At 39.1% G+C, this 21,483-nt stretch overlaps 1 protein-coding gene across 1 annotated transcript in view; it reads left to right on the top strand.

Annotated features, from left to right (window-relative positions):
- Nucleotides 1-21,483, top strand: part of COMMD10 (COMM domain containing 10) — a 196,300-nt gene that overhangs the window by 3,789 nt on the left and 171,028 nt on the right. Inside the window, exons 3-4 of the mRNA XM_045794882.2 lie at nt 3,963-4,073; nt 5,916-6,071. Coding sequence (XP_045650838.2) covers nt 3,963-4,073; nt 5,916-6,071 — 267 coding nt within the window. The remainder of the gene's footprint in view (nt 1-3,962; nt 4,074-5,915; nt 6,072-21,483) is intronic.

Below are 21,483 nucleotides of genomic sequence, written 5' to 3'. Positions count from 1 at the left end.
GGGGGCTGGACACGGGAAGGTGAGGTTGTTGGCAGCTGAAGCAACTGAGAACAAAAACATATGTAGGTGATAACTTGCCTGCTAAGACAGAAAGTCAGGAAAGGTGCATTTTTTTTTTTCCTAGACAGTTTCGGGCAATGTTCTTCTAGAGGGGCTCCTATTGTGATAAGAGTTCTTATCAAATAAAGTTTGCAGTGACACTCAGGATCTGCCAGCTTTCTTTTATGTACTCTTGGTCTGTTCAGTGGGCCTTTGCCTTGAGACAAGCAGAGCCCTTAGAACAGTGAAACCTGGCATGGGTAGATTGGTGAAGAGTTTTAGGGATTGGGTTACTGTTCTAAATGTTATCAACGTGACACTTTAATTTGCTTACGGGCAGAGTATATCTGTTTTTGTCCAGACTGGTTCCTTGGATTTCCTAGTTGGAATAAACATAGGGAAACTAAGCTGAGGTAGAGAATATGGGTGTGCCTAAGCATGAGTCTGGGAGTCCTCTTTGCACTGTTCATCTTCTTTTCTCATCCTAGCATATAGAAATACATGGGAAGTTTTGGGGGGTTTTTACAATGTGTGGAGGGTGCTGCTGGCATTTAATGCCCAGGAACTAAATGTCTTGCAACGTGCAGAACAGTCCCGCCCAAATTGCCCTGTCCAGCATGCTAATAGAGTCTGCACTGGAAAACACTGACAGAAGTCAGAGTAACTTCCATAGCTGAGGACTTAGAGACAACAATTTATGGCCTCTGAGTTAAAAAAAAAAATGGCTTTCACAACTCATGCAATTAGAAAGACTCATGTACTTTGCTCCACTGGAGAGACTCGTAGGTCATTACACAAAGCCTGTTGATGTAACTGTGCTGTATATCTCATTCTGAGAGATCAGCTCTCTGGGTTCCTGGCCATGGCAGACTAGACCCAGCCAACTGGGGAACGAAGAAGCGCCTGTGATGGGCATGTAGGCAGTTTCAAGAATTGATGGCTGATCATGGCATAAAGTGGGAGAATTAGGAAACTTAGACTCAAGAAATTGAAATGCCGAGAAATCTGAGGGTTTTTTTCTGAAGTGAAAAATCATCAGTGTATCTTAGGAGTTTTTTATGATCCTGTACCACAGAATTCTGATGCTCATAATTGTGACCTGACTCATCATAAGAAATGAGTTTAATCCGATATACTTTGTTTACGAAAGTCTAGAATGGGTGCTCTACATTTCAGAAAGATTGCTTTCAAAAGCTTAAAATAAAAGTTCTTTTATTTGATAGATTCACTTGTGGGTACCTCTGTTTTCCCACATTATGACACAGTGAAATCTCGTTATGTCAGCATAAAGGACAATCACAAGTGTGAACCTCAGCCTATAGAAATGCCTCAGAATTTTTCTCGGCTGTTACAGCCTACGGAGGGTCCTGCTGGCGTTTAGTGCCCAGGACTTTAAATGTCTTGTGTGCAGGAGAGTCGTGCGCAAAGGAGCATTTGACCCGTAACAATTTGGTTTTTATTGCAGATCTTTTTCCATGTATTAATAAATACAGATGTGCATACATATGGAAATAAAGAGTTTCTGTGTTTTCCTATACCTCCGTCGCTTATTACTTTTATCAGAGATCATTCCATGTGAATCCATGTAGTACTACCGTATATTCTTTACGTGCTGTTTTTCCTTTCTGCTTGTGTATATATATTTATGGCATATTCCCTTTAAACATGAAGAAAAAATTAACATTCACTTTCCATTTTTAAAATATGAGTTTCTTGAACACTTGCTTTCTTTTTTTTTTTTTTTTTTTTTAAGATTTTATTTATTTATTCGACAGAGACAGAGACAGAGACAGCCAGCGAGAGAGGGAACACAAGCAGGGGGAGTGGGAGAGGAAGAAGCAGGCTCCTAGCGGAGGAGCCTGACGTGGGGCTCGATCCCATAACGCCGGGATCACGCCCTGAGCCGAAGGCAGACCGCTGCGCCACCCAGGCGCCCCTGAACACTTGCTTTCTAATTTTATAAACCTGGGCCTTAATTTTTCCCCATTGAGAGGATAAAAAAAGAATGTGTCTCTTTTACCTTCTCTTTTACTCCCAGATATGTGTGGGTTGCTTTTGGTAGACAGAAATAAGGGAAATTGCTGCTTTTTTGGAAGCAAAGAGAGGTACTTAATGTTTAATATTTATCTACCCAAGGTTGTTTTTGGAGCAAGGTGTTGACTACATGTTTGGAACTTTGTGTGTGGCTGTGTTCTCTGTTGGCTCTTTTGCTCCCATATTTTAAGCTCTGCCATATTTTAAGGTTGCTTGCCTGGTGTTCCAGTGGACGGGGGAAGATAAATAGTCCCTTGTACCTCTTCACTCCAAACCACTTTATTAATATAGTGTCCTTGAAAATCTCAAGAATGTCTCTCTCTCTCTTTTTTTTTTTTTGGTCTATATCACTTTAAAAAATCTCCCTTCCTTGTACATACTGGGGACACTGAAGTTTATTTTTCTACCTGCTCGATCACTTATTACTATTTTGTTGAAGCAGCTTATTCGATGTGTGTTAAAAGGAATCAGATTGACTAACTTGCAAGTTAAATTATAAATATCCATTGAATTTAATGCCACATGTGATTCAGTGATTATATATGTATCACTGTTATTATATTCCTCATATTGATAAAATCTGGTACCATAGGTCATTATTTCAAGAAGATGTATGGTAGTCACAGAAATTCTGAAACTTGTAAGTCAAAACATTGCTGCTGAGGTAAGTGCTGGGCATTTTGGCCAGATTGGGTTCATGATTTTCTCAGGCATAAAACAGGTAGTAGGGACTGGGAGTTCTGGCGACCGGCCTCCCCAAATATGCTAGCTTCAAGTTCCGATGCCGCTTTGGTTCAACAGCCATGTAGGGTGTACGTCGTCCTAAGCTGTCAAGGCAGGGACTCGTGGAACTTCTGAAATTTCTCCATGTTGCTGTTAGGGAGAGGCCGCCGTAGGGCAAGGTGTTTTAGGATGTTTTTAGTTTTTAGTATTTTTTTTTTTTTAAAGATTTTATTTATTTGACAGAGATAGAGACAGCCAGCGAGAGAGGGAACACAAGCAGGGGGAGTGGGAGAGGAAGAAGCAGGCTCATAGCGGAGGAGCCTGATGTGGGGCTCGATCCCAGAACGCCGGGATCACGCCCTGAGCCGAAGGCAGACGCTTAACCGCTGTGCCACCCAGGCGCCCCTAGTTTTTACTATTTTAAAGTTGTTCTACTAGTGTACATTTTTCCTGCTTAATAAACCAATGTCTTTAGATCAAGGAGATGATTTTGGATATGAAAGAAAGGAGAGTAGTCAGAGGTTCTACTCAGATGGCTAACTGTCTTCTTTGATACATTGGTTATAAAATTAACAGTGCATAATGTGGAAGTTCTGGGAAACGTATTAAAATTATAAAAAAGACGGACTTTCCTGCTTTATAGTTGCTCTTGTAATAACCCACATTTTTGCAGAACTCCTGAAAATGAAAATTACTTGAATAACTATTTGTTTTTATGTGCCTTTCTGACTAGAGTATTGGTGTACTTGACATGAACTTTCTCTGTAGCACAGAATAAATACTCAGTAAATATGTTCGAGGAAGATGGACATTACTATTAATTATTATTCACATTTTGGGGTTTTACCTTCTAGTATTGTTTTTTCTAAATGTCCATTTCTTTTGGTATTTACTGTTAGTTTCCACTTCCTGTAAGTCATAGAACTTAAAATAATGGTTTTTTTTATTTAAAATGAGCTTGATTTGGCGTGATCCAAATACCGAATTGTACTGTGATTTTGAGATATTGAAATTTACTAACACATCACTTTCTTTCACCCTGGATTCGCTTTTTCTTTCAGTTTCTCATCCATGTATGAATACACGAATCTTCAGGGACTCTTGTGTCCGGTATCTAAGTTTTGAATACCTGAACGTGTGCTAATAGCTTGCTTTTTATGTTGTAGGCCGAGAACAGTTTCAGTGAAGAAGAAGAAGAAAAACTTCAGGCTGCATTTTCTCTAGAGAAACAAGATCTTCACCTGGTTCTTGAAACAATATCGTTTATTTTAGAACAGGTATTCCCAGTGCCCCAAACTTCCTAACCATGGTTTGTTTACTGCAGATTTGTACTGTTATGATAGCTATAACGTTTTATTTCTTCAAAAAAGTGTGCAGATGGAAGATGTGAATATATTCTAATTGAGAATTTTACCGTAGTAAAAATAAATTGAATGTATGTTTTTTTTCTACAGTAGTGTATTCAAAATAATATGAATGTTGAGTAGCTTGAGTAAACTATTTGACAGCATGAATCAAGACTTCATTGACTTGAGATGGGTATCAAACGTTTTCATTTGTTGTTACTTGGTATGATAACTTGGAGAAATGAACACCTCTTATTTAAGAACTTTAATCAGTGATTTTGGGGGATTTCTTTAGGATGATAAATAAAACATTTAGAAGAGAAGTTGTTGTCAGAGGGCCTTTTGTCATACTAGTTCTTCTACTGAGCCGCCATTTTGCTTCCTTCGCTTTTGTCTGTGTTTGGTGCATTAAGTTTTTGTTCGAGTCCCATCTCCTCTCACTGCCGCCATGACCCCCAAGGGGCTCATCAGAGTGGAGCACGTTGTTAGTCTTTCATCATTTCCTGTGTGTCAGCCTTGCCTAGCTTTTGAATTTGTGAGGGACCTATCATGCCTTTTACCTCATCTTCTATAAACCTAGCACATTGCTGGGCTTAAAGGAGAGTGTCCATAAATTCCTGAAGGTTGACTTGGTAGAACATTGGTGAAATAAAAGTTTAAATGGTATTGTAGCTTCATGAGCCTTCTAGTGAACAGATATTGTTAGGAAGACAAGCTCCCGGGCATTGACTCCATACAGCCTTGTACAGATTGCAGATCATAAAGACGACTACTATTCGTTTTTTTTTTAAAGATTTTATTTATTTATTCGACAGAGATAGAGACAGCCAGCGAGAGAAGGAACACAAGCAGGGGGAGTGGGAGAGGAAGAAGCAGGCTCACAGCAGAGGAGCCTGATGTGGGGCTCAATCCCAGAACGCCGGGATCACGCCCTGAGCCGAAGGCAGACGCTTAACCGCTGTGCCACCCAGGCGCCCCAGACGACTACTATTCTTAACCCTGGGGAGCTTTCACTAGTAGTAAGGGGTAATCAAGTCGGACAGAGAAACATGGGGTTTACAAGGAAGTTGTTCCAGAATGATGTTAAGAAATAGAACAGATGTTATTAGAAATGTTTATAATGTTTTGTTATATATTACCTAGGGATCTGGTAGATGAAGGTAGTTTTGAGAAAGTGCTTCTTGGCAAAATTTTTGTTAGTTGTCGTACACTTCCTTGTTTTTCGTTTGTTTTAAAGATTATTTATTTGAGACACAGCATAAGCCGGGGGGGGGGCGTGGTGTGTGGAATGGGCAGAGGGAGAGAGAGAATCTCAAGCACACTCCCCACTGAGCAGGGAGCCCGATGCGGGGCTCAATCCCAGGACCCTGAGATCATGACTGGAGCCCAAGGGAGATACTTAAGCAACTGAACCACTCAGGTGCCCTGAAACATTTCTTTGAAATCATTAAGTAAAATCAGGAAATGATATTTTAATTGGGGTACCATTTACGTTGCGAAAGCAGAGAAGAAGTTTTTGCATTGAGTGGACTTAGGATCACTTAAAACACAGGCAACAATGGAAGTGTTGAAATGGAAGCCTGAATAATTTAGGCTACACTGCATCTTGCAGTTATGTATATTATTATTGGTAAAATAAGCAAAAACATCTACCATAGGAATAGGAAGTATTCTTTTGATTTAAATCATTTTAAAATAATTTTGTATTTGATTATAATCCGAGGTCTCTGTATGTACATTGGGGTTATATGTGGTCTTTTTTCTTTTGCATAGGCAGTATATCACAACGTGAAGCCGGCAGCCCTGCAACAGCAGTTAGAGGCCATTCACCTCCAACAAGACAAAGCAGAAGCGTTCGGCAACACTTGGTCTTCCATGGGTCAAGAAACCGTTGAAAAATTCAGGCAGAGGATTCTTGCTCCCCACAAGGTATAGGATTCTACTACCCTCCCCAGCTGTTACTCAGCGAGAATGGCATTGTTGTACCGTAAGGGGTTTAAAGGTGGTAATGTTTTGTTAGAGAGGTGGTCAGGAAAAAGAAAGAGTGTGTACAATATTCCTATAAAATTACTTCCAGGCATATTGGCTACCGCAGTGTGAATTCGTTGTAGTGGCCAGTTTCAAATATGCCTCTGTAACTTCAGAATAGGAATGAGACAGTCCTCCTTTTTTTTTGTTTTTCTGAGTACTGGGGCAGAGTTGGTTTTTCTTGTTAACTGTGTACCTGTGTGTAGGACTTCCTACATTTTTACTGAATCACGGCATTGGTTTGTTTTTGTGAGTCTGTGTTAGTGCCTAGCGGAACGTACTCAGTGTTTGTTGAGCACCAGTTAGTGAACAAAGTCAACACCGGGAGACAAATATAAAATAAGAGCAGCGTTTCAGAGCTCTTCAGTAACCTTTAGTCAGTGGAGGTTAAGAGGATCATAGGGATTTTGACCTTTTACTCTTAGTAGGTTCTATTCCACAACTGATCTTCGGGTTTACAGCCCACTCCGTATTCCTGGGATCAGTGTCACTTGCGTGTGGAGTATCATCCTTTTTTTAGGCTGCTATTTGACTTGCTAATATTTTGTTAAACATTTTTCCATCTTGGGGCACCTGGGTGGCTCAGTCGTTAGGCGTCTGCCTTCGGCTCAGGTCATGATCTCAGGGTCCTGGGATCGAGCCCCGCATCGGGCTCCCTGCTCAGCGGGAAGCCTACTTCTCCCTCTCCCTCTGCTTGTGTTCCCTCTCTCGCTGGCTGTCTCTCTCTGTGTCAAATAAATTAAAAAAAAAATTTTTTTTTCCGTCTGTGTTCATAAGAGAGATCAGCCTGTGATTTCCTGGTGATGTCTTTGACGGTATCAGGGTGAAACCGGCATTGCAAAACGAGCTGGGAAATGTTCTCCCTCCTCTTCGATTTCCTGTAAGGATCTGTGAAGGATCGGGATTATTGTGCATTCTCCCCGGCATTCTGTGGAATTTCCTGTACCCCGTCAGCACTTGGTATTGTCCGTGGCTTTTATCAAAGCTATCCTGAGGTTTGTAGTGGTATTTCGTGTTTTTAATTTGTGTTTTCCTAATAATAAATTATGTGGATGATCTTTTTATGTGCTGACTTGTCTCCATATATCTTCATGGGTAAAGCATCTGTTCAGATCTTCTTGTCTGTTATTTACACACTGTGACAAGTTCCAGGATAGTAATCTAAAGGACAGTCAGGTGTAAATCCCAGCATATGGAAATGCATGCGAATGTTTTTGTTCTGGGTTATTAAAATGTGGGGAGGGTGTTTGTTTTCCTTCTATTGAGTTTTTGAGTTCTATATATATCCTGGGTGTGTGTCCTTTCCCCAGTGGGGTTTGCACATATTTTCTCCTCGTCCATAGCTTTCCTTTTCATTTTCTTAGAAGTGGCTTTTGCAGAATAAAAGCTTTTAATTCTGATGAAGTTTGACTTATCAATTAATTTCTTTTATCGATCCTGCTTTTGGTTTTGTATCTAAGAATTTGTAGCCTAATGCAATGTCACAAAGATTTCCTCTTTTGGTTTCTTCTGTTTTATAGGTTTATGTTTTGCATTGAGCTCTAAGATCCATCTTGAGTTCATTTGGTGTAAGGTGCAGATTACATTTCCTTTTTTCTGCTTATAGGTGTTCATTTTAGATGTTCATTTATACACGTGCAGCATAATTTGTTGATAACATCCTTTTGTCACTGAATTGCCTTGGTCCCTTTGTCAAAAATCATTTGACATATTTGTGTGGGTCTTTCTCTGGACTATGTGTTTGGTTCGGTTGATCTCTGTGTCTGTCTTTTTTTTTTTTTTTAAAGATTTTATTTATTTGACAGCGAGAGAGACAGCCAGCGAGAGAGGGAACACAGGCAGGGGGAGTGAGAGAGGAAGAAGCAGGCTCCCAGCAGAGGAGCCTGATGTGGGGCTCGATCCCAGAATGCCAGGATTACGCCCTAAGCTGAAGGCAGACGCTTAATGACCAAGCCACCCAGGCGCCCCTGTGTCTGTCTTTATGACAGTATCATACTGCCTTAATTACTGTAGCTTTGTAGTAAGCCTTAAAATCAGGTGTTGTGTGTCTGCTGACTTTGGGGCTTTTTTCATAATTGTTTTGCATATTCTAGTTTCTTTGACTTTTCTTTCTTTCTTTTTTTTTTTTAAGATTTTATTTATTTATTTGACAGAGATAGACACAGCCAGCGAGAGAGGGAACACAAGCAGGGGGAGTGGGAGAGGAAGAAGCAGGCTCATAGCGGAAGAGCCTGATTTGGGGCTCGATCCCATAACGCTGGGATCACGCCCTGAGCCGAAGGCAGACGCTTAACGACTGCACCACCCAGGCGCCCCGACTTTTCATATAAATCTGAAAAGCAGCTTTTCTAGATCTACAAGAATATTGATTGAGGTTATGTTTAACTTCTAGATCACTTTGTGGAGAAATGGCTTCTTAGCAGTATTGAGTATAACTCTCAATTTTTTTAGGTTCTCTTTGATTTCTTATATCACTTTCGTTCATTTTTCAGCATACAGATCCTGCACCTATTTTATTAGACTTGTGCCTAAGTATTTCTTGCTTTTGGAGTTGTTGTAAATGGTACTGTTTTAAAAATTTTGGTTTTTAGTTGTTTATTCCTAGTATATAGAAACACAATTGATTTTTGTATGTTGACCTTGTATTCTGTGACCTTGGTAAACTCGTTAATTAGTTATAGCAGTTTTTTTGTGGATTCCTTGTGATTTTCTTTCTAGATAGTTATGTTGTCCATGAATAGAGACAGTTCATTTCTTCTTTTTCAGTCTGTTCAGCTTTTATTTGTTTTCAGCTTTTAATTGTTTTTATTTGCCGTATTGCACTGGGTAGGACTTTTAATATGATGTTAAGTAGGACTCATAAGCCCAAACATCCTACCTTGTTTCTAGTATTTTATTTATTTATTTATTTATTTACTTATTAATTAAAAGATTTTATTTTATTTTGGGAGAGAGAGAAAGTGAGCAAGAGAGCACGAGCAGGGGGAGGGGCAGAGGGAGAGAGAGAGAGAAAGAGAGAGGGAGAAGTATACACCGTGCTGAGCAGGGAGCCCAATGTGGGGCTCCATCCCAGGACCCTGGGATCATGACCCAAGCTGAAGGCAGATGCTTAACCGACTGAGCCACCCAGGTGCCCCTTTTTATATATTTATTTAAAAAGATTTTTTAATTTATTTGATAGAGACCTAGCGAGAGAGTGAACACAAGCAGAGGGGGAGGGAGAAGCAGACTTCCTGCTTCCTGCTGAGCCGAAGGCAGACACTTAACGACTGAGTCACCCATGCGCCCCCCTTTTTATTTATTTTTAAAATTTTCTTTTTAAATGATCTGTACACCTGACCTGGTGCTCGATCTCATGACCCCAAGATCAAGAGTCGCTCGCTGCACCGACTGAGCCAGCCAGCTGCTCCGCCTTGTTCCCAGAGGGAAAGGGTTCAGTCTCTTACCATTAAGTATAATGTTAGCTACAGGTTGTTAGAGTTCCCCCTTTATTATTGTCATTTCTCTCCTTTTTTTTTTTTTTTTTTTGAACTCTGCATTCTAAGTGTTCTCAGGCGCCCTCCACATCATGGCTTCATGTTTCATCATTTAAATTTCTACTTTTCCCTACATCCTGTACAGATTTTAGGTTTCTGTGTCCCTGAAGTTCTTCTTTCAACCATTTCAATTTATAAAAAGCTCCACTTGCCATTTAATATTTGCCTGTATTCTATTTATATGATTTTCTTTCATAGGGTCCATTTTTTCTTGAATTTATTCAAGTACTGTACTTGAATATTTCTTTTTTCTACTTCCACTGGTGTGTAATTTTTCAGTGTCCTCTGGATGATAGTTTTTCTTTTTTCTTTTCTTTTCTTTTCTTTTATTTATTTATTTATTTTTTAAAGATTTTATTTATTTATTTGACAGAGACAGCCAGCGAGAGAGGGAACACAGCAGGGGGAGTGGGAGAGGAAGAAGCAGGCTCATAGCGGAGGAGCCCGATGTGGGGCTCGATCCCATAACGCTGGGATCACGCCCTGAGCCGAAGGCAGACACTTTAATGACTGCGCTTTCCAGGCACCCCTGGAAAGTAGTATTTCTTATCCAAATTATGTTGTATTATCTTGACATCCAAGAAGTGTTTTAATCAGTTGTCATATAAAATATGCACTCAAGAAGTTATAAGGACTTGATTAATTGTATGTTATTCCCTTGAGAACGCAGAAAATTCCCTTTTTGCCAATAAGAGTATATGAGAGGATAGCTAATACATTATATTTTTCTAAGATGTATTTATTTATTTTTAGAGAGAGAGAGAGAGAAAGAGAGACAACACTAGTGGGAGGGGCAAAGGAGAGGGAGAATCTCAAGCAGACTCCACACTTGTGTGGAGCCCTTTGTGGGGCTCGATCTCTGGACCCTGAGATCATGACCTGAGCAGAAACCAAGAGTCAGATGCTTAACTGACAGCACCACCCAGGTGCCCCACATTATTTTATTTTAATACCTTAAATGCTTAACTAATGTAATGATAGCACACTTTCTTTTTTGTTGAAGTAGAGTTGACACACAGTGTTACTTTAGTTTCAGGTGTACAACATAGTGATTTCACAATTCTATGTATTACGCTGTGGTCACCCCGAGTGTACCACCATCTGTCACCATACAACACTATTACAATACCATTGACTCTATTCCCTGTGCTGTACCTTGTATGCCTATAACTTATTCCATAAGTGTAAGTCTGTACCTCCCACTCCCCTTCACCCATTTTGCCCATCGCCCACCTTTCCATCCCTCTTGCAACCATCAGTGTATCCTCTGTATTTATGGGTCTGTTTCTGCTTTTTGTTTGTTTATTCATTCTTTTTTATTTTTAGATGCCATATTTAAGTGCAATCCTATTTGTCTTTCTGCATCTGAGTTATTTCACTTAGTATAATACTCTCCAGGTCTCTTCATATTGTTGCAAATGGTAAGTTCTCATTCTTTTTGATGCTGAGTAATATTACGATGTATGTGTATATACCATGTCTTCGTTGTCCATTCCTCTGTCAGTGGACACTTATGTTGCTTCCATATCTTGGCTCGTAAAGAATGCTGCAATAAACATAGGGGTGCATATATGTTTTCAAATTAATGTTTTCATTTTCTTTGGGTAAGTACCCAAAAAATTACTGAATCATATGGTATTTCTACTTTTAATTCTTTTTTTTTTAAGTAAGCTCTACACCTAATGAGGAGCTTGAACTCACGACCCTGAAATCAAGAGTCACATACTCTAGGGGCGCCTGGGGGCTCAGTCAGTTAAGTGTCTGCCTTCAGTTCAGGTCATGATCCTGGGGTCATGGGATCAAGCCCCGCATCGGACTCCCTGTTCAGTGGGGACTGTGTTTCTCCCTCTCCCTCTGTGCCTCTGCCTGCTTGTGCGCTCTTGCTCTCTCTCTCTCTCTCTCTCAAATAAATAAATAAATAAAATCTTAAAAAAAAGAGAGAGTTGCATACTCTACCAGCTGAGCCAGCCAGGCGCCTCTCTATTTTTAATTTGTTGAGGAACCTCCTACTATTTTCCACAGTGGCTGCACCAGTTGACATTCCCACTAGCAGTGCAGGAGGGTTCCTTATTCTCTGCATCCTTGCTTTGTTACTGTCTTTTTTTGATTCTCACCATTCTGACAGGTGTAAGGTGATATCTTACTGTGGTTTTGATTTGTATTTCTCTGATGATGAATGATAATGAGTGTCTTTTCACATAACTGTTGGCCACATGTAGGTCTTCTTTGGAAAAATCTCTGTTCAAGTCCTTTGTCCATTTTTTAATCAGATTGTGTTTTTAATGTTGAGTTTTATAAGTTATTTATATATTTTGGATATTAACCCCTTATCAGGTATATCACTTGTGAATATCTTCTCGTAGTCAATAGGTTGTCTTTTCGTGTTGTTGATGGTTTCTTTTGCTGTGCAAAAGCTTTTTAATTTGATGCAGTCCCAGTAGTTTATTTTTGCTCTTGTTTTCCTTGCCCGAAGAGACATACCTAAAAAAAATGTTGCTGTGGCTGATGTCAAAATTTACTGCCTATGTTTTCTTCTAGAAATTTTATGGTTTCATGTTTCACATTTAAGTGTTTAATGCATTTTGAGTTTATTTTTGTGTATGGTCTAAGAACGTGGTCCAGTTTCATTCTTTTGCATGTTGCTGTCCAGCTTGCTCAGCACCATTTATTGAAGACATTGTCTAGTCCCCATTGTCTATTCTTGCCTCCTTTGTTATAGGTTAATTGACTGTATAAGCATGGGTTTCTTTCTGGGCTCTCTGTTCTGTTCTGTTGATCTCTCTGTCTGTTTTTGTGCTGGTACCATACTGTTTTGGTTACCATAGCTTTGTAGTATATCTTGAAATCTGGAATTGTGATACCACCAGCTTTGTTCTTCTTTTTAAGATCATAGCAAACATTTCTTGTGTTTATTGTGGGCCAAATACTCTACTAAGCATTTTGTATCTTGTAAACCCTTTTAATAGTTATAGTTTATGTTGAAAATAAAATTGAGGCTTAGAGGGATTAAATAACTGGTTCAGGATCATGCATCTGAGCAGGTGGCAGAGCTGAGAGTTGACACAGTTGTCACACTCCTACGCCATCATACGATATTTCCATCTAGATGTTAGCTCCATGGTTTTCCTGTATCTGGCACAATTTTTCTGTGCAGGGTGGTTTACATAGTTTTGTGTGTATGTACGATATCTTTGAAAAGGAAGAAAATAAAACCTTATAAAGTGTAACTTAACCACCTCACCCCACTTGGTCTGTGGTGAAGCTGACATGAGAATCAGATCTGTTTCTGAAGCCTTTTAAATCATGCTGCTTTGAGCAGCTCGAATGCTCTCTTTCTTTTTGGCTCTGATAGCTATTTAGGCTATGTGTGAAAATAGAGCCTGTCATTTAAATTGCAATAAAAATCTATGGCAGAGACTTCTTATGTAATGAACGAAAGGTGTATTTACAATGACTGAAGTCTTGGGTAATTTAGGGGGCTCACTCGCCTGAATTCTCAATGCAGTGTTTGCAGTGGAACATCTGTGGGTAATAATTCTAGATTCAAAGAGTCAGATTCAATTAAGTAGTAAGTTAAAAATCTTAGGCGCTCATTTTTAATTCCAATTTTAAAAACATTCCTTTTCGTCTTTTTTTATTTATTTATTTATTTATTTATTTATTTATTTATTTATTTATTTATTTATTTTTAAAGATTTTATTTATTTATTTGACAGAGATAGAGACAGCCAGCGAGAGAGGGAACACAAGCAGGGGGAGTGGGAGAGGAAGAAGCAGGCTCATAGTGGAGGAGCCTGACGTGGGGCTCGATCCCAGAACACCGGGATCACGCCCTGAGCCGAAGGCAGACGCTTAACCACTGTGCCACCCAGGCGCCCCACGTCTTTTATTATTTAGATCCAGTAAGTGAGAGGCAGACTAAAAACTAATCTTAATGGTAGCTTTTTGCCAGATGTGATTGAAGGGATTTTTAGATTTTATCCCATCTCACTTTCTTTTTTAAAATATACTTTATCTTAATCTCTTTGGAGACTTGAGACTGAAATGTCACCACCGCTTATTCGCATTTTGTTTTCTTCCCTCTTATCAGCGTTGCCTGTGTCAGCAGTGTCCTCATAAACAGGGCTCTCTGTTCATTTTTGTTATAATGCCTGTGTTTCAACATTTATTAACTTGTGAATTTCCCTTCGGACAGAACTTGAATCCTGTATTCACTTTTACTCGTAACATTCTGTTTAGGGTCCTCTTACATATATCCCTACTCTACTAAATGTAAAAACCTACCTTTCAGATATTATTGACGTATTTGTCTATTTTCTGAGGCCTTGAAGTGGCAGAGCTGGGATTTGACACAAGTAATCACACTGCTAAGCCACTTAGCTGTAACATGTAACACCTAGGTGTTAGCTGCGTGATTTTTCTGTGTCCTATGATGTTATAGAATATTTTTATATTCATGATATGATTTCCCCCTCCCCAGTAATTTTACATTACAGGTTAACTCTGCTCCTCAATAACAGATGTGATGATGAGAAATAGATGTGAGGCATATTTTAAGTGCTCTGAGTAACCTGCTCCTTTTCTTAAAATGCGCTTATATGTTTGTTTGGGAGTTTTTAAATATATATTTGACACTTAAATTTGTTCGAAGTAGGTTTAATGTGAATTTCTCCTATTAAGAGTGTTCTTAAGTTTACCAATTACATGGCGAATTGATTCATCATATTTACTCATTTCATTGTACACTCTAGTGAAATTTCTTCATATCTTCTTGCAGGTTCTTGAGAAATCTCCATTTAAAAATGGATAACTAAGATTTCTAAGATCATAATGTTCCTATAACATTCTTAAAAATATATCCCCTTTAGGCCATTAGGGTCCAGTTTACTTTATTGTTAAGTGTAACTGCTAATTATTTGCTTCAATTATTGTTAAATACCTGTTTTTTATATGGGGTATAAGGAATTAGACACTTGGATTTGATATTTGTAAAATTTACTGTATTATTTTGCTTTAGCATTTTCTTTAATATCCATATTTTTCATTTCTTTTGGAATTCTAAGGATGGATGAATAACTTTATATGAATAGGGCAGCAAAAGCATACTTTGTGCAGCTGAATCTTGAAACAGAGTATATAGCTGTGAATATGTATTTGAACACTTCTTCAAGATTTAAATACGATTTAACATTATCATCTGCATTTATAGGAAAGGTATTTTGTTGTAATTATATCCCTTATACAAGTCGAATTTCTGCCTCTGTTGTTACTTTAGTTGTTGGCATGTTATGAATCAAGTGAAAGGCGTATTTTTTTCCATGTGCTGGAACTGACTGAGTATAAATGTTGACGAGGTTTAAATGCTGCTAGATTTATTTATTGTTTTTTATTGAAATATAATTTACCTGTAGTAAAATGCACAGATTTTAAGAGTTCGGTTTATGAGTTCAGAAATTATATACACCCATTTCATCACCATCCATAACAAAATAAAGAAAATTTTCATCACCAGGAAGATGCCTGGTGTTGATTCCTCCACTCTTGCCCTTGCTTTTTATCACTGTAGATTCGTTTTGTCTGTTCTTGGATTCAATGTAAATGGACTCAGATAAATGTGTCTGACTCATATCTTTTAACATGATATTTTTTTGGATTCATTCATGTTGTTATTTGTATCTGTCACTTTTTTGGTTGCTGAGTATTTCATTCTATAAAAATATCACAGTTTGTTTATCCGTACTCCCGTTGATGGGCCTTTGGGTTGTTTCCAGTTTCTGGCTCTCGTGAATAAGGCTGTTGTGAACATTTGTGTACAAGTCTTTTTGTGGACATATATTTTAATTTTTCTTGGGTCAGTACCTTAGAATGAGTTTGCTGACCCATCGAGCCAAATCTGAGGCTTTCTTTTTGTTGGTGCAACCCGGGCTGCGTGGATTGGCAAAACTCCTGTAAATGTGAATCTCTCGCCTTGTGTGAATTCCCTTAACTTCTGTCTGCTTTTAGTTGTTCTCCAATGCTTTCAAATCATTGTTGTTAAAATATTTTGTCTGAGGGTGTCTGGGCGGCTCAGTCAGTTAAGTGTCTGGCTCTTGATTTCGGCTCAGGTCGTGATCTCAGGGTCGTGAAATCAAGCCCCATGTCAGGCTCTGCGTTGAGCAGCAAGTCTATTTTAGGATTCTCTCTCTCCCTTGCCCTCTGCCCCTCCCCAACTCTCTAAAAAATAATAAATAAAATATTTTGTCTAGTGGTTATAATTTTCATTTGTAAAGAGGGCAATGTGATATAAACTGTTTCCTACCATTACCAGATTAAGAACTCTAAAAGTGATTTTTAAAAATTCTCAATCTGGGGCACCTGGGTGGCACAGCGGTTAGGCGTCTGCCTTCGGCTCAGGGCGTGATCCCGGCGTTGTGGGATCGAGCCCCACATCAGGCTCCTCCGCTATGAGCCTGCTTCTTCCTCTCCCACTCCCCCTGCTTGTGTTCCCTCTCTCGCTGGCTGTCTCTATCTCTGTCGAATAAATAAAATCTTAAAAAAAAAAAACTTTTATAAAAAAATAAATAAATAAAAATTCTAAATCTTTTCCTATCCCTCTTTTGCTCTAAATCCAGTCCAATCCAATAGAATACAATAGAAGGCACATTTCTTATGATGGCTTTTCAGGTTCCTCATGGTCTGTAACACCCTTCAGTCCACTACCTTATTTTGTTGACCTTCACCTCTTAATGTCCTTCACCTGCCTGACTTTGATCATGTCCAGTCTCTTTACTTCAGTAGCTCTTCTCGTGGGCGTTTATATGGCCGGCTCCCTGTCTCAGCTGTTTGTTCTAAGGTCGTGTTTGTCATTGAGTCTTGCCTTGATCATCATAGTGAAAGGGCCCACATGTCTGTAGTACTTTCTTACTTCATTTTTTTTTTTTTAAAGATTTTATTTATTCATTTGACAGAGAGAGACAGCCAGCAAGAGAGGGAACACAAGCAGGGGGAGTGGGAGAGGAAGAAGCAGGCTCCCAGCGGAGCAGGGAGCCTGATGTGGGGCTCGATCCCAGAACGCCGGGATCACGCCCTGAGCCGAAGGCAGATGCTTAACCGCTGTGCCACCCAGGAGCCCCTGCTTCATTTTTTTTTAAACATAACATTTATGCCCATCTGGCGTGTTACATATTTTATTTGTTAAATTTTTAAATTGTCTGTCTCTATTACTAAACTGTAAGCTCCACAAGAGCAGTTGTTCGCTATTGTATTTCTATTACTTTAAATAGCCCTTGGAGGACAGTGGGTTCTTAATAAATAGTTGTTGACTGAGTACATGCACAATATGTCTGCTTTACAAATTGTGCTGGTTTTTTTTTTTTTTTTTTTTTAAAGATTTTATTTATTTATTCGACAGAGAGAGACAGCCAGCGAGAGAGGGAACACAAGCAGGGGGAGTGGGAGAGGAAGAAGCAGGCTCATAGCGGAAGAGCCTGATGTGGGACTCGATCCCGTAACGCCGGGATCACGCCCTGAGCCGAAGGCAGACGATTAACCGCTGTGCCACCCAGGCGCCCCACAAATTGTGCTGTTTTTAAGTGCAGTTTATTAGGTTTTCTTTTAAAGAAGGATATTTGTATTGGTGGAGAAAGAACAAATAAGGGGGTGTGGATTATATTTTTTTATTTCCTAGTATTCTTTTTTTTTTTTAAGAATTTATTTATTTAGAGAGAGGGAGAGCACAAATGGGGAAGGGACAGAGGGAGCGGAAGAGAGAATCTCAGGCAGACTCCATGCTGAGTGTGGAGCCTGTCATGGGGCTCAATATCATGACCCTGAGATCATGACCTGAGCCGAAACTAAGAGTAGGACACTCAACCGACTGAGCCACCCAGGAGCCCTATTTCCTAGTATTCTTTTTTTCTTTTTCTTAAGTTCATTTATATATTTTAAGTAATCTGTACCCCCAGCGTGGGGCTCGAACTCATGATCCCGAGATCAAGAGTTGCATGCTCTTCTGACTGAGCCAGCTGGGCGTCCCTCCCAGTATTCTTTTGTGTTTTCACTTTGGTTGCACTTCAAACCTTTTGTGGTTCATTTATTTCATGACTCTTGAAATTTTGCTGGAATACTTAACCATGTACATTTTTTCCATTTTAAAAGTAGAAATATAGAAAGAATGTCTTTAGCTTGAAACGGAGATTCTCCAGGAAAACAAGGTGATGTCATTAGCAGTATTGCAGCAATCAATTTAAAAAGCTTTAGATCTAAGAGATCCTTAATCAGGCTTATTTGAAACAGAAATGTGTTCTCTGCTTTATAAATAATTGCCTAAAACCAAAACCATTAACAAATTAAATAAAGATTTTACTAATGCCAAAAATTGTGCTGTTAGCGAAATTACTTTTATTATGTACACAGTATTCGAAGATTGCTAAATCGAGTCGATGTACTTTTTCAGAGTGTTGCCAATTGTGAGAGCATTAGTTGAATGACATTTCAGTATCCTCAAACTTGTGCCATCATTTTCATATGTTCTTGGTATGCAGCGGTGGCCAACAGTTTGAAGGATGGTTCATTGATGTTTTCCCTCATCACTTTACAGCTTGGATGTGAAGACCATCATTAGGTATTTTGGCCATGTCCGTGAGTCAAGGAGTATAGTGAAGTTCCATGCCACCCTAGCAGTGGCCTCTGAACTTAAGGATATAGGTTAGGGAGTATCCCTAAGTTGTGAGATTTGTAATAAAGCATTTGTACCTCTTATTACCTCTTGTTTGTACCTCTTATGATATGGTGTAGCTGCAGAAGGGCCTTGGTTTAGTCATTTTTGCTTTTTGATGTCTTCTGGAGATTGCCTAATGAGTAGCCTTTTGCAGTATGCTTTATGCAGTATGTTTTGTCGAGGTGGACCGTCACCTGGGTGCAAGATAACTCCAATATTAATTCAAGACATTTGTCTGCATCTTTGTGATACATGGTCGTATACTCACATCTGTGTAATTTGGGTGCCATGTTGCGTAATAGTTATCTCTGAGTTCCTGGCATTGTCTTCGTGTACTTAGAGATGTCACAACTGAGGATTCTTTCTGAAGGGTGCGAGCAGTTGTGTGGCTTGGTTCTTGGAGGCTTATTGCCCCCTGTTCTTGCCAGTGACTGGAGGATGATAAAAAGGGTGGTGGGAGTGGGCAGCTGGACATGTGCTCCCGTTGCATCTGTACATTCTTCTGTTACAACCTTTAGTACACTGTATCTTTTAAACATAAAGTTATTACATTATAATTTACATAGTGTAAACTGCTTCCTTTTACATTGTACAGTTTGATGAATTTTGATACATGTGCACTCAGGAGATCACTCCCATCATCAAAACAGAGCATTTTCCTCACCTTCAAAAGTTCCCTCATGCCCCTTGAAAGTCCCTTTCTCCCCCAACCCTGGCCTGAGGAAACCACTGACCCACTTTCTCTCACTATAAACTGCATTTTCTAAGATTTTGTATGAATAGAATCAGACGCTGTACTTTTCTATCTGGCGTCTTCCACTGAGTCAGATTTTGAGGTTTGTCCATATTACTATATGTGTTAGTATACTGTTTGTGCTTTTTTAATGTGGACTAGTATTCTAGCATGTGGATATATCACAATTTGTCCTCTCACCTGCTGATGGATGTTTGGGTTATTTCCGATTTTTGGCTGTTTTGAATAAATCTGTTAATGTTCATGTTTACATCTTTGTATGGACATATCTTTTCTTTTTAAAAAAATATTTATTTATTCGAGAGAGGGAAAATGCACATGTCGGGGGGAGGAGCAGAGGCAGAGGCTGAGGGAGAAGCAGACTCCCCACCAAGCAGGGAGCCCCATGTGGGGCTCAGTCCCACGACCCTGAGATTATGATGTGAGCCGAAGGCAGACGCTTAACTGACTGAGCCACCCAGGTGCCCTGGACATATCTTTTCATTTCTCTTGGAAGAATACTTACTGGTGGATTGATTGGGTAGCTGTAACTACCAGTTTTCCAAAGTGGTTATACTAATTGACATTCCAGCTAGTTACTTTTTTCACATACTGGTCAACACTTGGTATTGCCAATCTTTTAAATTTTAGTTCTTCTAATAGGTGTAAGATAGTGAACATAAAGATGTCGAACATCTTTTTATGTGTTTATTGCCCATTTGCGTATCTTCTTTTCTGAGTGACCTGTTCAAATCTTTGCCCATTTCTGTACAGATTTGTCTTATTATTATTGAGTGATAAGAATCCTTGATATAGTTTGGATACAAGTCCTTTGTCATTGTATGTATTGTGATTATTTTATCAATCTGCAGCTTGCCTTTCCTTTTTCTTAATGGTGACATTTGAAGAACAGAATTTTTAATTTTGGCAAAGTCCAGTTTATAATTTTTTTCTTTTGGGGTTAATGCTTTTATTGTTCTATCTAATATCTTTGCCTGTCCCAGGATTGCAAAGATTTTCTTTTGTGTTTTCTTCTAGAAGTTTGATGGGTTCAGCACTTACATTTAGGTCTGTGATGCATTTTGTTCATTTCTTTGTTGGGTGTTAGGAAGGGGTTGTTGTTCATTTTCTTTCTGTTTGGATAGCTCGTTGTTCCAGCATCATTTACTTTGGCATCTTTGTCAGAAGTCAGTTGATGGGTCTGTATTTCTGTGCTTTTGCCAATGGCACATTATCTTTATTGCTGTGGCTTTATAATAAATCTTGAAGTTAGGTAGTGTAGCTTTTCCAAAAAAAAAAAAAAATGCTTTGGCTCTTTTAGGTCATTTCCATTCCATTTAAATTTTAGAATCAGCTTGTCAATTTCTATAGAAAGTGCCTGCTGGGAATTTCACTGGATTGCCTAATTCAATAGGTAACTTTTGGGTAGAACTGACATTTTAACAATATTAAGCCTTTCAATTCATGAACATGGTATATCTTCATATACTGGCATCTTCTTTAATTTATTCCAGTAACTTTGTAGTTTTTCAATGACCAGGATTTGCAAAGATTTTGTTAAAGTGTATCCCTGCTCTATAGACTGAATGTTTGTGTCTTCTGAAAATTTATATGTTGAAACTTAACCTTCAAGGTGATGATATTAGGAGTTGGGGCCTGTGGGAGGTGATTAGTTCATTAGTTCCTACTGAGTGGGATTAATGCCCTCATAAAAGAAACCAGAGAGAGCTGCTTTACCCCCTTCTGCTATGTGAGAACACAAAGAGAAGTCAGCAGCCCTCACCCCACCACAGTGGCACACTGATCTTGGACTTCCAGCCTCCAGAACTGTGAGAAATATTATTAAGCCATGTAGTCTATTGTATTTTGTCATAGCAGCTGGAACAGACCAAGACACTGTGGATTGGCATGATTTTGGTTGTTACTACAAATGGGATTGAGTTTTTGACATTTTCTAGTTGTTTCTAATATCTTGAAATACTGTTGATTTTTCATAATAATCTTGTGTGCCGTAACTTTCCTAAGATCACGCCCTGGTTTCTGAGCTTTATAGTAGATTACTTGGGGTTTTCTACATACATGATGACATGTTACATCCAAATTGTTTTTGTACGTGTTTGTCTTCATCACTAGACTTGGAACTTTGAGGGCAGAGATTGTTCATTTTTTATGTCACCAGAACCTAAGATGGTATAAAAGACAGATCCATACTCCTTGGTTTTTCTTCTTTCTGGCTGCTTTTTGTAGTCATATTTGCTACTTTCTCCTCATTTCCACAATTTATCAGTGCCAGGACTCAGTCCCTGGGTCTCTTCTATTTCCTTCCTTCCCTGGCAGTTTCATCTA

This window comes from Ursus americanus, chromosome 5 (assembly GCF_024610735.1).
Source record: "Ursus americanus isolate L20-20 chromosome 5, mUrsAme1.1.p, whole genome shotgun sequence".
Lineage (NCBI taxonomy): Eukaryota > Metazoa > Chordata > Mammalia > Carnivora > Ursidae > Ursus > Ursus americanus.
Note: the sequence above shows the minus strand (reverse complement) of the source record. Positions and strands in the feature narration are given on the sequence as shown.